The sequence below is a fragment of the Hyaena hyaena genome, unplaced genomic scaffold (genome assembly GCF_003009895.1).
Source record: "Hyaena hyaena isolate Hyena2069 unplaced genomic scaffold, ASM300989v1 scaffold_206, whole genome shotgun sequence".
NCBI classification, from domain to species: domain Eukaryota; kingdom Metazoa; phylum Chordata; class Mammalia; order Carnivora; family Hyaenidae; genus Hyaena; species Hyaena hyaena.
The window spans coordinates 531519-548913 of record NW_024080840.1 but is presented as its reverse complement, the minus strand read 5'-3'; the positions used below and the strand labels follow the sequence as shown (position 1 = coordinate 548913).

Below are 17395 nucleotides of genomic sequence, written 5' to 3'. Positions count from 1 at the left end.
AGTTCATACATATAAACCACTTAAAACACTATCTGGCATGCTGTACCCACTCCAATGTGTAGCCTCTCTTCTTAGTAAGTGCTGGGCCAACGTGTTAAGTTTTTCAGGATTTTCAAGAAGAAGCAACATACTTGGAAGGAATGAAGTAGACACTAATGATATCTTTTCTCTCTCTTTTTTTTTTTTAGTTCAAAATTCAGCAGTAAAATTAAATATGTCAATAGCTTATCGGAACTCAGTGCACTGATCCCAATGGACTACATCCATATTCCAGAGAGCATCATCAAGTAAGTCCTGACGGTTTCCAAGATTTGGTAGGAAATACCAAAATACTGGGAGGAGATTGGAAAACAACTCATTTCAGGAATACTGGGGAAATGTCATTTGTTCTATTTCTTTTTTTTTTTTTTTTACAAATAGTTTATTGTCATTCGTTCTATTTAAAATAAATACTAAATATTTTCCAATCGGTAGATAGTTTTTCTCATAACCCATAGAGAACTATGCTGTTCTTTGACACCCTCTTTCACGTCATCTTCTCTGGGGGTTATCGATCATTGCTCATTTCACCTTGAATTTTGCTCCCATTTTGAAAAGCACAGACTGAACATGAATCAGGACACCTGTTACCGGGGTCTCCCTCTATCAATCACAGACATAATAGGGTCCGAGCACAGCTTGGCCTCCTTTTTGCCTCATGGAAAGTAATTTACCTGCATGGCCCTAGGAAAAGAGGGAAAAAATAAACTATCTTTTCTACGTTTTCTCCTAAATCCCTTTTCTTCACGGGGCCCTTCAGGTGAAAGGTAAGGCAGAGTGCTAGGTGGCTGGTTAGGGATGATCCCCTTCCTCAGGGAAATGCCATCAGTAGCCCATGAGGAGACAGCACGGAGACTGAAGGGCGCTGGATCGTGCTGTGAAAATAATGAGTAACAGTTAACACCGGCTGCTTGCAGCGGACACTTAAAAGTACGGAGGCTGAGGAGGGAACGCTCCTATTTGGTTCACTGTTGCAAAGGGCCGTTGTTTTCTGTGGGTTGTGCTTTTCTTCCTTTGTGTCTGATTCACTCTTTTTGTTTTTATTTGATAGAAAATGGGAGGCACTTAACCATTAGCTCAAAGAGAACGGACAAGATTACCCCATCTTCTTCCATAAGATGGGTAGCAAAATGGACTTCCCAATTTGCACTTCCAGAAAAGAGTCCCTTCACTAAAAAAAAAAAAAAAAAGTGGGGGGAGGGCAAAGAAACTAGAAGAAGACTTGTATTTAGTGGTAATACAGTATCAGGCTTAGAAGGGCTCTATTTATATCAGGTATTTAATCCCCACGGTACACCCCCAAATACAGGTAAGGGAAGCTAACAATAAAGAAAAGTTACTTATGTAAAATGTAAGCAGGGGCAAGGAAGAGATGGAACTAGAATGCAGACCCAGATCAGCCTAGCAGCGGATTCCCATACCCTTTTCTACTAGTTTCCTTGATCTCCCTTAAAGTATCTATTAGAAGTCAAAGCTCAGGAGTAGATGTATTTGGTTTTCCTTCTTTTGATATGGGGTGAAGACAGGATAGTGATTTGGCTTGAATCTGCCAGTTGGCTCAGTCCAATCAGCAGTGTTCCTCTAATCCTAACAGTGGCTTTGACCCTCATTAGCTTATAGAACTCCCACACCCCACTTACCTCCCAGCTCAGTCCTCCTACCTCAAAAAGGTGCATCCCCATCTCCAAGATGCACTTCTACTCTGTAAACAAAGTAACTGGAGTACCCACCTCCTGTAAGGCTGTCTGTCTTGGCAAAAGATGACAAAGACATTCTCCAAGTGGAAACGAGCATTGGGCACTTTCTAGGTAAATATAGCAGTGCCTCCATGGTGTGCCAGTTAGGAAAAAAAAAAAAAAGAATGGATTTGGGAGACTTAGGATTAGATTTGAACCTTCCTGTCAGCCCCGATGTCTCTAAGGCTTCAGGCAACCTATTAAAACTCTCCAACTTGGGGCTCCTGGGTGGCTTAGTCAGTTAAGCGTCCAACTTGGGCTCAGGTCGTGATTTCATTGTTTGGGGGTTCCAGCCCTGCACTGGGCTCTCTGCTGTCAGCATAGAGCCCACTTAGGATCCTCTGTCTCTCTTTCCCTCAAAAATAAGCAAACATTAAAAAAAAAAACTGTCTCAACTGCAGAAAGTGGGGAAGTAAGGGGCTATTCATAGGAAGGATTGGATGAAAATGTATATAATGCATTCAAGAGCCTTCTTGGCATGAGTTGGCAATCCAAAATGTTATTATAATCAGGTTGTTTTTAGAGACTTACAGCGGGAAAGTTTAAATGAGAAATTAAACCTGTCCAAGACACTTGTCATTCATTGACACCCATCGGTTTTCAATGACTGTGTTTGGGGGAAGTTTCTTAAGGAGAAAGGATTCCATTTGGAAAGCTTCTCTTATGGAGGGAGAAATTTACAACCATCCATGTCTTCCCCTTGTGTCCGTGTTTCCTCCCGTCTTCCACAGTCCATGTTCTCTGGGTGTCCTTCTTGCCGCTTCTATTCCTGACCCCCATTGTCTCATTTGAATCTTATGCCATTTTCAAAATGATAGAAGCTATGGGCCCTTCCTACTACTGAATAACTTTCGGAGAATCTCATCTCGGCCAGCCCCAAGACCAGTATTCAGCTGGAATAGAGCCTATCATCAAAGGACTTAAATGAAAGAAAAAGTGGCCCCATCTGGAATTAGACTGATAATTATTCATGACCGTCAATTCTCGTGATCTGCGGCAATTGAGTCCTAGAACCCTGCATTGCTTGTTCCTAAGAAATACGAGGCTAAGTTCCCACAAACACCTGGTGAATTTCCATTAACCAATCAACATAGAACCTTGTTCTGTGTTTCCATTTAAAGACGCCTGATTTGAAATATATCGTTGACTCACTAACCTTGAACTCACGGCCAACAGCACCATGGCCCCTGCCGCAACAAAGCTTCTCTAATGCACAGATATTCTTGAGAAGGCGCATCACGGCCTCGTGCTTAGGAACACCAGACAGCGCCTAAGCAGTCTGCTTGGGGGCCATTTTAAATGACAAAGCCACCAATAAGAAGCACAAGAACTGGGCAACATGGCACTAAATAGATAGCACCTGTTGGCAGCATGAGCCTGAGCTAAAATGAGAAGCCAGAGCCTTGTTTTGTTGGGGCTCGACTGGGAATGTGCACATCTGGCGGCTCAAATTTTTTGCCACTCAGGAAAGTTAGCACGTCACCGTAAAGGCGCCACAGGTATTGATTTGGGGGTCACAAACAAAATGCAAGAAGCAGGCAAATTTGCGAACACGGAATCTGCAAATCACGAGGACTGGCTGAATCTAATTAGGAATTCGAACTCCTTGATTTCTCAAGTGAAAATAAATTTTCTCCCAAAAGGCAGTTGGATTTTTTTAGGGGGCAGGCTTTTTCTCTCCTGTCCTGTCTGTTCTTTAAAACCTGTACCTGTCATTTTCTCCATCTGTTTGGCTCATCATGCTCATTTTTATCCGTTAAGGTACGATGAAGAGAGATCTTATAAGAGAAGTGTGAGGTAAAATCTCCTGATCTACAGTTCATGCGGGACCTGCTGTGTGTGTGCACCTGTGTCTCACTCGTGGGTGACCTCAACATGCTACCAGAGCAAGAGGTCATTCTATCTGTCCCTTGTTGCATACCATTCCTGGTCTTTGTCTTGTGTGTAAAGCTGTTGAGGTCAGCCTGATTTTGCAACTGAAACCTACTAAACCAGATTCACCCTTGAGCTCGCCCAGGCTGCAAGCTGTCTCTAACTATACCCGACAGACTGGTGTGGACGTTTTCAGCTTTACTCAGCCAGCATGTTTCTGTTCTCCTTGCACCTTGTGTGTCTACCCATCTTTATGAAGGAATTTGCAACATAAACATGCAGAAACCCCAAATGGGAGGAAACGGCACCATATCGAATTGCAGGAGCGCGTCTCCGTGCTCCAAAGGATGGTTTCTAAAACCACATATGCTCCACTTCTGTTTGGTTCTGCTTTGCTGAGCGACTCTCTCACGCTGTGCTTGCTTCTTTTCTGTTTCTTTTCCACACCGATAATTTTTGCTCGTGCAGACTGGATGAAGAACTGAGAGAAGCGTCAGAAGCAGCTAAGTAAGACTTGGTTTTCATTCGGCGGCTGGCGTGATGTTGGCTTGCATTTCAGGAATGAATTGGGAGAATCTGCATGCCTGGCATTTTTTTCTCGCATCCTGATGAGAATGCTGCACTTTAAAGGGTCCCCTTTGCCCACATTAGATGCAATGTCCGGTATTCGTACTACAATCTACTTTGCCCTGTGATCTTGGTTATCTTAAGGAACACGTTTGTTACTGTCTGGTTTTTTTTTTTTTTTTTGAAATGTACATGCAATTTTAGGCACTGCAGCAAAGGAACACATCACAGGCACCGTCAGCTATAGCATAACATCCAGGTCATTCTTAGATATTTTGAGGCAAGAAAAGCTCATTAATTCATCCAAATAGAGAGAAACGATGACAAGTCAAAATTTGGAAATGTGTTTATGGAACTAATTTCTTGACTTTCCCAGTTTTTTTAAGCACCTTATTTAGTGACTTGGAAATATTGCTCAACTAAGTAGCTTCAGAGCTATTTGGATGAAGAGAAAAAGAATCATTACTCACTATTATTCAAGTATAATGTTTGAAAAGGCAAAATCTTTAACACAAATATGAAATGATATATGCCAATGATTTTATTCAACTAATTACTTAATGATGGAACCAGTAAAGTGTACAAACCAGTTCAAAGAACACTTGCAAAGCTAGATTTCTGTAGGTGATTTATAAAGGAATGTTAGGATAAGATTATTGGTTTAGATGCAAAATGGATCAACACCCATCAGGCAATAAACTATAAATTAGGATTATGTTTTCCACTGGACTGACCTTATTGGCATCTCTGTCCCCCAAAGAGTCATAAAATAGTCCATCAACAGAAAATCAACTCAGCATTGCTTTGAAAGAACATCCCAGTAATTTTCCTTTTACTTCCAAGTTCAAAACATAATTTTTCTGACCCTATATGTCAAATGCAGACAAGTACTATTTGGAATGTTTACTGTATTGAAGCTTCTCTATTTCAAATACTGCCTACACCATTAATATTTATAACTAGTTCCCATTTTAACAGTGCAAAAGCAGAAACTGGGGAATGTCCAAATAGATACAAGTGCTGAATAAATAAGGGTTGGTTTTTTTTCCTGTATAGATGTAAATACCAATTCCCCATGACATCCATCCATTGAGATAATTGTTTTTCCTACAGCACATTTTTATTGTGAGTACTCTGTAGAATTATTTGCCCACAGTGTGGAGCTTTTGAGTTAAAATTTGAGGAAAAGGGGCACCTGGCTGGCTCAGTCGGAAGAGCATACAACTCTTCATCTAAGGGTCTTGAGTTCAAGCCCCACATTGGGCATAGAGCTTACTTTAAAAAAAAAATTAAATAAAATTTGAGGAAAGATTTTTGTCTTAGAAATATCAGCATCGTGTAGTTCAGTGTTAGAATATTCCTACACTGCTTTGGTTTTCTTTCAAGATAACAGACACCCATGTAAGCTAAGAATACTCAAAAGTATTTACATTTCGACTCTGACAGACTCTCCTAAGTCTCTAACTCAACTGTTAGAAACCCGAAGTTGGGAAAGAAAGGAAGATGTTAGGAACCAAGGCACCAGATGTTGACGTAATGTGCCCTGTTACCATTTATCTGTACTCAACTTCCATTGTGTCATGAAATTCCTCGATGACAGAATTTCTCTTTCAGATTCTTTTTTTTTTTTTTTTTTTGGATGATCACATCCTTACGAAATTAAGGAGGTGCTTGCAAGACAAAAGATTGAGGGGAGGGAAATCCGTGACTTTCTGACCAAGCCCATTATGGAGTCCTATTGCCACGTTCTTTCATTATCACGGTTAAAACCTGGCCTTTTTCAATAGACTATCCCACCCCTGCCCCATCCATATTTCTACCCTTCCTGTTTAGCTATCATAGCGAAACTGTTATCATTTGGGGTTTATTGTGTGTCTTACTCCTTTTTTTTTTCTCTCTAATCATTCTTTCCCTTCTCTCCCCTACACCCACAAACGCTCTCCCTAGCTAGCTCAATGGCCTCAGGTGGTCCTGAGATGTCTTGATCTCCTGCATGTATAGTACACAGTAGATGCTCAGGAAATTTCTGCATAAATTGACAAATGGGCGTAAGATTAAGTTGATCTCTGTGGAGCGATGATTCTCAGGCTTTGCTGTGCATCAGAATCACCAGTGCACTGGTTCAAACACGGTACCCTGGGACTCCCCTCTCCCCCATCCCAAGTTTGAGTCAGCAGGCCTGAGAATCTGGAATTCTAACCTGTCCCAGGGACTCCGATGCTGCCTAGCTCAGAACCATGCTCTGAGAATCACCACCTTAAAATAAGTGCCTGAATAGAAAGAACTAGATTTGTTATAGGAGTCTACACTCAGTGGGTAATCTACCTGTCTGAATTCCCCTTCAGCTGACCCTACTTCTCTTGATGGTGACATTACACACTTGTGAGGAATTGAAAAATATTGGCACATTCGAAAAAGTAAGAAGAATTTCACTCTGTTGGCCCCACAGAGGATTGAAATGCCTCTGAATCCTACCATTTCCGCATACTAACTACATCTCCTTAACTACCTTTCAGCCTCTGGAGTGGCTCCCAAATCCTTGGACAGATGGCGTAAGATGATCTGGGGCCCAGAAAACTCGATCACTGCAGATCAGTGGTTGGGCTCTAGAAGCCAGATAACCCAGGTTCATTCTATTAACAGACACACCCTGACTTTGCACATGACCTTTATTAGAAAGCTTCAGGCTAGTTCTAACCAAAGGCAAACCTCTGCCTCGTCAGGGAACAGAACCTATCTGTTGCTTTGCTTTCTTTTCAAACGTTCACCTTCTCCCCACATACTCACACACCGCCTCTTCATTGACTTTCTTCAGCCTGCCTTATGTTTTCCTTAAAACTTGGCATCTGTACAGGAAAGAAAATATTCTCAAAGGACCCATTGGATATAGAGAGCCATTATTATTCTGAAGGTGGTCAAGAATCCAACAGCTGCCTTTGGAGTGACAGTATCCAGTGGCTTGCAAATTGCTGTTTTCGTGGGCAGGATTACGCAAAGTTTAAAAAATAAAAAGGAAAGCTAGATTCAGAAGAATGCCTTTTCTTTTTTTTTTAATTTTTAATGTTTTATTTATTTCTAGGAGAGAGAGAGACAGCGTGAGCAGGGGAGGGTCAGAGAGAAAGGGAGTCACAGACTCTGAAACAGGCTCCAGGCTCTGAGCTGGCAGTCAGCACAGAGCCCGATTCTGGGCTCGAACCCACTAACCGCGAGATCATGACCTAAGCGAAAGTCGGACGCTTAACCGACTAAGCCACCCAGGCTCCCCTAAGAATGCCTTTTCTTGACTCCACTCCAGCTTTGCTAGGTTTTCCTGGCGTACCGTCAACCCCTGCCTTGTTCACATAAGTTGCCAAAATCCTCTGTGAAAATACCTGACCACGGGGGTGCCTCGGGGGCTCAGTCGATTGAGCCTCCCACTCTAGCTCGGGTCATGATCTCACAGTTTGTGAATTCAAGCCCTGTGTCGGGCTCTGTGCTGACAGCTCAGAGCCTGGATCCTGCTTAAGGTTCTGTGTCTCCCTCTATCTCTGCCCTTCCTCTGCATATCTCTCTCTCTCTCTCTCTCTCTCTCTGAAAAATAAATAAACATTAAAAAAAGTTAAAATACCTGACCACCAATGAGCAGGGCGGAGGAGTGGAGGGAAGAAGCCCTCTGCCCTTCCTGGGGAGATAGCCTTCTGGCATCTCAACAAAATGCCTCTGTTAGTAACCAAACCTCTCATGTTCAAGCAGGTATATTAACTTGTGAAATTATTTACATTACAAAAGGAACTCTCCTTTAAAAAGAGTGTAGAATCTCTTTAAATAGTCTGTTTGCCAATAATAAAACATATTTTATTGTTTTCTCCCCAGAGGGGAGAAAGTAAAAGTTGAAATTAATCAAGTTAATATAAAGCACATTTGAAATTCTCTAACAGGAATTTCGCCAATATGGAATATCAAAAGCTAATATCACACCGAAAGCATGAACACATTCATACAGTGGAACAAACCTATTATTTTGTTATTTTACATGGCTACACGTTTTTTCTTTCTGGACACAGTGTAGGTTAATGTTAGGATTCACTTCTGGTACCAGAACAGCTCAGCTGTATTCTAGTAAGCACCTCAGTGTTTCCCTCTAACAAAGAAAGCTGACATTGGCATTTTTTTCTCTTCGTGTCTAGGAAAATCCTCATTCTTGTGCAAACTAAAAGTTAACTGTGTTCACGTGCACATAAAATGGGGCTGCTTAAGAGGGACTGCCACTGTGTATAAAGTATCTGATTTGGGTTACAAATAAAAATTTGCAATATCATGATCTCTGAATAAGATAGATGGAAAAGCCAGGAAATAACAAGGACCGAAGAGACCCCTGGAGTTGTTTGGAATTTCCAACCCTCCTTTTACATTTCTAAATCATGGGCGATTGCTACTTTTTCAAACCGGTGGTAAAAGAATCAGGTGTAGATTTGTTCATTATTAGCAGCGAGACAACATCACACAAGTTTAAAATATTGGAGAGTGCTGTGCTTACAAAGTGGCAAGAGTGGAGAAAATGTTTACTTGCTTCCTATTTTTTTCCCGTTGCACTCAGAACTAGCTGCCTTTACAATGATCCAGAAATGTCTTCTATGGAGAAGGAGTAAGAATTCACCATCAATAACAGCTATGTGGTTACTTGTAGTATTGTATGGCTGGGCTCTGAAGGGGGAAAAAAAAATGCATCAAGGACTGGGTAAACTCCGTTTAGATGTTCAGCTTTCATGTTCTCTATTTCTCAAATCAAACTTAAAGAGAAATGTGCTGGCTTCACCCTGTCTCTTTCATGATCACTAGTACATTCCTTAAGGACAACTGAAGCCTACTTGGCATTCTACTTTCCAATCCAAAAATGAGCAGGAAATGAATATTAGAGTCAGATGTAAGCATTTGGGCAGTAGGAACGCAACTCTGCTTTCTAAGTTACTTCATCTATTTTAATTAGTGAAAGTTGGGACTTCCACTTGAACTTCATGTTTTGGTGGATGGGGGAGTAAATGGCCTTATTTTGAAAATTCCAAGAGGCAATGGAGTCTGGATGGGACTTTAGGAATGATCTCGTCCATCTGGGCTCATCCTGTGACAAATAGAAATTGAACACCTAGTAAGGGTTCACTATGGGGAAAGCCTCATGCACATTATCTGATTTTTATCCTCAGAATAATCCCATGAGGTACATTTTACAGATATGGAAAGAGTGGCATAGAGAGATTGATCTGACCAGCCTGACATTTTACAGTGGTAAAAATGTTCCGCAGCTGGGATTTGATTCTATAGTTGCAAGCCAGTGGTTTTGAAAGCAGAAAGGGGCGGTCATAATTCTCGAATGGGTGTGCAGCCCCTGATCTAACTTTGGTTAGACCAGAAAAGGATAAAATTAGTTGCCTCAGAGAACAGAGTGGACCATTGGCCAAGCAGTTTCAGGGAATGAAGTGTGGTCACCAGCATGTTCCCAGAGGACACCGGGCCATCCAGTTAAGGGCTCCTCATCTGATCTGAGCTGTGGAGAACTTAACACTGGCCTTCCCAGGAACCCAGGAGAGGCGGAGATCGGATCTAAATGTGTCAGCTATTGTCACCTTTCGTTCTCTTTGGACCTCGTTTCCCTCAAGGTCCAAAGCAAGGATGGGACATCATAACGCCATAGCTCTGTAGCTGCCATGTTGACAGTTTACAACTTGGTTACAGTTACAGTTTAAAGTTTAAAGACATTTATGGACACAAACCCCAGAGAGAAGGTCCCCACTAAAGAGTAAAGACCAAACACTGTAAGGGGACCTTTGAAATCACACAGCTATTTTTCAGAAGGTTACGCTTGCCCCGCCTCTTTGAGATGAAGACCGTTGCTTCAAGCAAATTGCCACTCAAAAATTCGTCAAGACAGAGAGTCCCTTAAGCCAGGTTCATTCTTGCTGCAAGTGTTCTCTCAGCAAAACAGCGCCCCCTATGGCAGAGTCCTGGGCCTGCAGCTAACGAGCAGCAGGGAGGAGTTGTCCGTGGCCTATGGCTACAACGTCTGCGGGCTTACCCACTCCTTTGCCTGTCTTGTCTGTTTGGCTCCTTGTTTGTGCCAAGGGCTGGCTAGGGTGGGGAGAGGGCACAGGGGGACAGAGGGGACGGCAAACAAGATGGCGCTGCTCCTTGTTTGTGTTCATTCCAGGGCTGGGCACGGGGGATGGAGGGCTACTGCACAGGTTAATGTTACTCCCCACTTTTTAGAACATATTCTTCTCCTCGCCTCCGTCTTCTTCAGCCCGGTCTTTCCCAGGCACATGATCTCCGTGCAAAGGGTGAGATCCAGGCTGAGGGGCAAGGGTGCCAAGGAGTTCTTATGCTCACGTCTAGGCCTGGATTTCTGGCTTTCGTTAGTATAAGAATCAGGGGCTTTATTTACCTGGGGTTTTTGGTTTGGTTTGGTTTGGTTCCTGCCTGGAAGCATTTTATACCTTCTGTAACTAGTATAGAATGGAGAACCTGAAGAAGGGGAGAAAAGGCTGTTTTCAAGGAGCTCAGTCAAGCCAAGAATCAAATGAAATGCACTCCTCTACTTTTCTTTAGAATAAGAAGGGACAGTTATGCCTCCTGCACCCCGCCCCCCTCTTCTTATATAAAACACAAGAGTTTTTATTCATCATTAAACAATATTGTCAGGTACTTTCTAAGGAACTTCGTCTAACACATGTGAGAAGTCAAAATGGCCTAGAGTAAAATTACCAGAAGATTCCTCACTGGAAAGCTAGTTATAGGAAACTAAGCCCATATGCCCAAAGGTCAGGAAGAATCCTTTTCGTATTTCAATTCTGATTAAAACTAAGTTTGTTTGTTTGTTTGTTTTCCAAAAAGCATACTGTTTTCAAAAGTATCCCCGGGTGCTTGTTTCCTTCACTTCCAAATTGGGATTTATTCATTCATATCCTAAGACTTGCGTATGCTTTTAAAATATTTTTACATAAAAAGTGGATCTGATTCAGGGGAGGTGGTATGTACTTGGGGAGACTTAAATTAGTAGCACTGTTGATAATTTCACTGGCCCCACAAGATAACCGCTGTCTCAAAAATTAATCTTCAGTGTGGTTTCCTTTATTTACTTAAAAGTCCTCCACTTTTGACTATCTCTTCTTCCATAAACGACATCAGTAGGTTTCCATGTTTCAGCTTTTTGTTTACTGAAAGTGGAAGGGAAAAATTAAGCCTTAGAAAGTTTACCAAAAAGTCAGTATGGGGGTGCTTGGCTGGTTCAGTTGGTGAGGTATGGAACTCTGGATCTCGGGATCACGAGTTCAAGCCCCCCATTGGGTGTAGAGATTACTTAAAAATAAAATCTTTAGGGGTACCTAGGTGGCTCAGTCAGTTAAGCGTCCGACTTCAGCTCAGGTCATGATCTTGTGAGTTTGAGCCTTGGGTCGGGCTCTGTGCTGACAGCTCAGAGCCTGGAGCCTGCTTTGGATTCTGTGTCTCCCTCTCTCTTCTGCCCTTCCTCTGCTCACCCTCTGTCTCTCTTTCTCAAAAATAAACATTTAAAAAACTTTTTTTAAAATTTTTATTTATTTCTAGGAGAGAGAGAGACAGCGTGAGCAGGGGAGGGTCAGAGAGAGAGGGAGTCACAGACTCTGAAACAGGCCTCAGGCTCTGAGCTGGCAGTCAGCACAGAGCCCGACGTGGGGCTCGACCCCACGAACCGCAAGATCATGACCCAAGCGAAAGTCGGACGCTTAACCGACTAAGCCACCTAGGCGCCCCTTAAAAAACTTTTTAAATAAAAATAAATAAAATCTTTTCTTTAAAAAGTCAATATGAAAATGAGGTGTTTCAGAATGGGCATCTTAGTGTAAGGTTTTTTGTGTTTTTTCAGATTTTTATCAGGGCTCATTTAAAAAAGATCCTGAGCTACTTCTATTTTGCCACGACTACTAAAGTTACCACTCCTAATACTACTTACAACTGAAAACACTTGAGACTTCCTCCTTAGCCTCGAGCCATCCATTCATCTGCCTCCAGAGAGACAGGATTGATCTATTTTACAGATTCAGAAATGGAACATTCTGGAAGACAGGGGAGTCGGCCAAATCCGAAGCTAATAAGCAGTAGAACGGAGGGCCCGTCAAAGGAAAGCTGTTTTACCCCCTAAATGAGATAGGCAAGCACGAGGGTTACCAGTGGCTCTATTTGCAAAGCCACTAGAAGGATTTCCCCCCCCCCCCCCCCCCCCCCAAGCTGGACACATCCCACCAGCAAGCCGAAGCCACCTGTGCGGCGTGCAGAGGGCAGGGCCGGGCCGGCAGGTCTAAGTGACACCCATTCCCAAATGGCCTTTTTCAAACGGCGTTTTCCTTTGCTCGTGGCTGAGATTCCTCTTCTGAGCCTGCAGACTGGAGCTGTGTTGCCTGGTGGGTGCCAGAAAGTTGCAATGGGTTCACTACAAGGTGGAAGAGAGAAACAAGTGGCCCAAGGAGGTTTAGGAATGATTTTCTAGGTAGTTGGGAACCCACTAGACCTTAAAAACAACCTTTTCTTCAGATGTAAGAAACCATCTCATTCAGGTAAACTGAGGCCTGTCATGCAAATTCTTTGGCTCTGGAAACCATTGGTTCCTTTTGGGGGGAGGAGAGAGGTTTTTTTCCTATTTCATTGTTGACTTGTATGTGGCATTTATCAGATGTTGCTTGTTTCAGGCAGATCATGTATTTGCCCCACGGAAAGGTCATTGACTAGAAACAGGCAGTCCTCTTACTCCCAAAATGTAACAATCTTCCTTAATCGACTTCAGAAAAGAGCCCTCACACTCATCTTTTGCCTCCCTAGCTCGTTTCAAGAGGCGTAAAATGCTTCCAGAAACCGTTTTGTAAAAAAAAAAAAAAATCGACATTTTAGAGAAAACCTTGACAATGAGGGAGGGTTGGGTTTTACTAGCTTAAGAAACTTGCATGATTTCAATAAGTCCTGGGGGGGGGGGGTGGTGGGAAGCAAAACACATGCCAGTTCCAGCCACCACTAAATGGTTCCTATTCAATTTCTCTTGTTTCTCACTGTTCTCTTTCTTTCTTTCTTTTTTTTTTTTTCCCCTAAGTATTGACCTGAAGCTAAAAGGAAAGCCCTAGTTGGCCCCCCCGGCTGGAAGAAAAGAATGTTCTTCTGCTTCATGATTCTGCTGAAACATATCTACCTGAAAGAGACAGGGCTGATGGTACTCTTTTCCACTTTGCACTACCTGGTGCCATTCTAAATTTCTAAGGGGAAACACAGTACGGGAATTTGTTTACTCTTAACGTATTTTATGAAATCGTGTGTATTTTCCTATTTTGCCAATTATGTGCCTCAAAGATTTCAGTTGAACCTTAGCCAGAACATAGGACCTTCCATCTCAATATTGTGTTAGCCCCTGGTACAGTGGTAGCTCGTATCTCTTAGACTGCTGTTCACCCATAAGATCCCTTCCGTCCGCTGTTCCTCACAAGTGGATTTGTTTCCATAGATGAGCTGGATTTCTCCTTGGTGATCATTTTAGGTTTAGACACTGAGTGCTCGACTCTCCCTAGGCAAGTTACCTTTTTGTAACTCTGCCTTTCCAACCCTAAACTTGCTTAGCAGAGCTGTAAAGTAGACACAGTATGAAGCCACCATCAGCCGAGTGCCCACTTGGTTCATGTCTCTGTGAATCGTCTCAAAGGGAAGCCAGGCTTTCTAATTCACCTCAGTTGTATTTTAGTTATCAAACTGGGTACCATGTTGTCCGTGAACTGGTCTTTTTAAAAACCATTCTTTCTCCAATGAATGTTGAAGACCGCCATGCTGAGAGACGGAAGGAACAGTGTCGCCATTTTTTTTTTGGTAGCTCTCTGCGCCTCATGCTGTAAACTTGGTTCAAGATGTTACATTTTAAGTGCCTAGGACTCCAGTGTAAGGTGGCCCACCCCAAACTTCATTACTTGGTAATGTTCATTTGTCTAACTTTCTCTCTCAAAAAGTAATCGGCTTTAAATCCCTTTAATCTGATCGCTTTAATCACCTCGCTTTAAGTCATCATATTTAACTTAAGTATGAGTATGTACTGTCATCTGCAAAATCCCCCTGCGGAACCTTCGTGCACCCTTTCAGATGCCAACGAGATCTCGAATCTGTGGGCCTCCAGAAGAAGGATTGGCAAAGCTAAGGCCAAACTTCGCACGCCACCTGTTTTCACCCGGCCTGCTTGCGAAGAATGGCTTTCCCGTTGGGCTGGGGGAGAAAAGCTTTTTAAAAAATATTTCTTGACACATGAAAATTATTCACATTTTGGGATCCATTAAGTGTTTTGTTGAAACATGGCCACACAAATCTGTTTACAAACTCTCCGTGGCTACTTCAGCCCTACAGCGGCAGGGTTGAAACCAGTAACGCACCGTGTGGCGTTCACAGCCTAAAATATTTACTATCTTTGTAGAGAAAGTTTGCTGGGCCCTGACTGCTCCTGCACACCTAGTCTTAACCCCCTCCCCTCCAGTTTGGATCTGGATATTTGTTTCTTCAGCAGAATATATAAATAAGCCTGCAAGCTAATTTATTCTTTAAAAAGAATACGTTGGCCTCCAGAGTCCGTAAAAGAAATGGGCTGCTGAAGAAGATGGGGAGTCCTAGCCACAAAGCCTGGCTTACAGCATGTTTACTGACCCATAGTGAGGCCTGCTAGACGGCTTTGGGCTTTTGACAGGTGTTGCCAAGGTCCTGAACTATGAACTTACTCTGGGAACTATTGTTCTTCTCCGCTATTACCTGTTACTGATACGCGAGCAACGATAAAAGTAGAGTGGAGCCTGGCCTTCCACCACAGGCTTAGGGTGATAACTACATCCAGGAGGGCTGTCTGGGGTGCTTTGAGCCCTGGATATCAGGAGCTCCGAAACACTTAGATGTAGACATCATTGTACAGGTGACCGAACTTTACTGACCTCATTCGCTTCATGTCTGTCTCCCACCCACCTTCCAGACGTGTTCTCATACACGCAGGTCAGCTCTCTTTCCTCCGCAAGCCATGGTTAACTGAGATCCCCCTCTGTGTCCCTTTCGGCTGAGCGTCTTGTCCAACTGTGTTCTTTTGGGCCACCTCCCTCCTAACCTCTGTCCTGCCCGATAGAAAAACCCTAGAACACACCCTCTCTCTCAGGCCAGCTCCACTTTTGGAAGCCCAAATTATGCCTCTCCCTGAGCTTACTGCTGACATAAGACCAGTGACCTAATATTCGGTTGGGTCACCCATTGACCGCCGTCGCTCTGGCACGGTTATTAACAATGCTCCCTTTTGCTCAGCCGTGGTCCCATTTTGGGAGACCAATTACATGGGCCCCCCTAGCCGCAGGAAGGAATGAAGAAAGCAGTGTTGTGTTCAGTGTGCAAGCCTGAGGACCTACTGCTGATAGAGGACTCTTGTTCTATCCAACCAGACACGGCAAGAATTTCACCATTCACGTTTCCCTCGAACTTGTCTAGCCTGTTCATGGAAACCTACTCAGGCGGTATTCTGTTTGAAGCTTCATCTTCCTACATGGAAATTATGAGCATCTTTCCAGTCTCATTTTCACTTGGGCTGTTCTATGGGCTACATAACCATTCTGATAGGCATCTGCTGTTTTATTATCTTAAAAAGACCATTTAATTGCACGTGCTAGAGAAAAGCCACCGTGTAAATTGAATCTAAGTAAATAGAATTCTAGAGGAATCCTGAGGAAAAAAAAAAATCCTCCCTAAGCAGATAGGTAGACAGATGTAAACATTCACATCAGTAGCCTTCTAGCTTCTGCATTCTGAGCATTCTCGCTTTGGTTCTGACTTCTGGGAACTGTTTTACACTTTTCCTGTAGGATCGTAGTTAAGAGAACTGAAGGGTCACGGGGCAAAAGTATTGTTTTCCCAAAGTGGCCCTGCTCTTTGCCTAGTTCCTTGATTAGGAAAGAGAACATAAATCTGCACTGAAGTTTCTGTCAGAGTGAGAAAGTTTGCTGGAGGGCAATCAATAGCTGGGTGTGGAAAAAATCCTGAGGGCCTTACTGAAGCCATACAGTGTGTTATGGAGTTACCTTCTAAGCCACACTCCGATATGTGTGAGGAAGTCACTACACTAAGCTTTTGTGTTATCAAGATCTCATTTTAAGTATCTGGTTACGGTACTACATTTGCAACTCATCTAATCACAATGCCTCAGTAGTTTGCTCCCTTAGAAACATTTAGATGTGCACAATTAATCTTTTCTATATTTGAAAGTTTTTCTACCATGTATTGGATTGCTCAGAATAAAGTGTCTATTAGACTTTGGTAAATAACTGATTTCTCCCTAAATAGCGTGGATTAATAATATAAAGATATGTAACAACACCATATAAAAATATCTATATAGCCTCTCTGTATAATTCAGAAATAAAAATTGATTCCACAAGTTATGGACTTTCTTTTCTCTGTTCATCGAGAATCTTTCTCTAGCTTCACTTGTGCAAAAGAGTTCTATGGCTCTCAGAGTAGCTCGGCACTTGGCACTAATTTTGGCTTTCTGGTCACCCAAATGTATTTATTCCCTTTTCATTTTTGCCTTCCATGTCTCAGTGACCTAAGCTTTCAAAATGTGTTGTTTAGCCTTTGGGGAAGCAGTGTCTCACATTGGACACATCTCCGTGTTTCACGATTACTTGATTTTTGTCAACTTCTTTCTCTGCTCTTTGCTTTTGGCAGCATTTATTTCTTTTAACATCAAAATACATTAATGGCATTTTCTTTTTAGTTTGGGGTTCTCCCCCCCCCACCACCACCACCACCACCTTCCCACTTCTACAGCCTTCAGGCAAAACCAGACTTGGGAATTAATCACTGTACTTAAGAGAGAGAGAGAATCTAATAAACAAATCTGTGCCCGCACCTCTCGGAAAGTGGTGGGAGTATTCAGATGAGAAGCTGTTCTACAGAAAGTGAGACCCTGCACATTCTCATGATTTAGGAATGAGTCCTGGCGGATATTGTCTTCTACCCAATAAAGGTAAGAAGGACAGGAGAAGACTGAGAAGTGATTATGGTCAAACGAAGGGCATCATACCGCAAGGTAAAATGTTACATGCATTCTCCCACCTTTCTCTAACTATGGTGGTGGGAACTGGAGGCAGGCTAGGAATCCAGAACTAGGGGAGAGAATGGGTAGAATG

General features: G+C 42.8%; 1 protein-coding gene across 2 annotated transcripts in view; it reads left to right on the top strand.

Moving 5' to 3' along the window:
• The window catches only part of PRUNE2 (prune homolog 2 with BCH domain), a 254834-nt gene extending 238193 nt beyond the window's left edge, over window positions 1–16641 (top strand). Inside the window, exons 17-20 of one of the 2 annotated variants that reach the window (XM_039242178.1) lie at window positions 189–287; window positions 4116–4154; window positions 8791–8838; window positions 13303–16641. In XM_039242178.1, coding sequence (XP_039098109.1) covers window positions 189–287; window positions 4116–4154; window positions 8791–8838; window positions 13303–13333 — 217 coding nt within the window. In that variant the 3' untranslated portion in view covers window positions 13334–16641. Of the gene's footprint in view, window positions 1–188; window positions 288–3536; window positions 3573–4115; window positions 4155–8790; window positions 8839–13302 lie in introns of both variants that reach the window. The other variant, XM_039242177.1, reaches the window with a different exon arrangement.
• The last annotated feature ends 754 nt before the right edge of the window (window positions 16642–17395 follow it).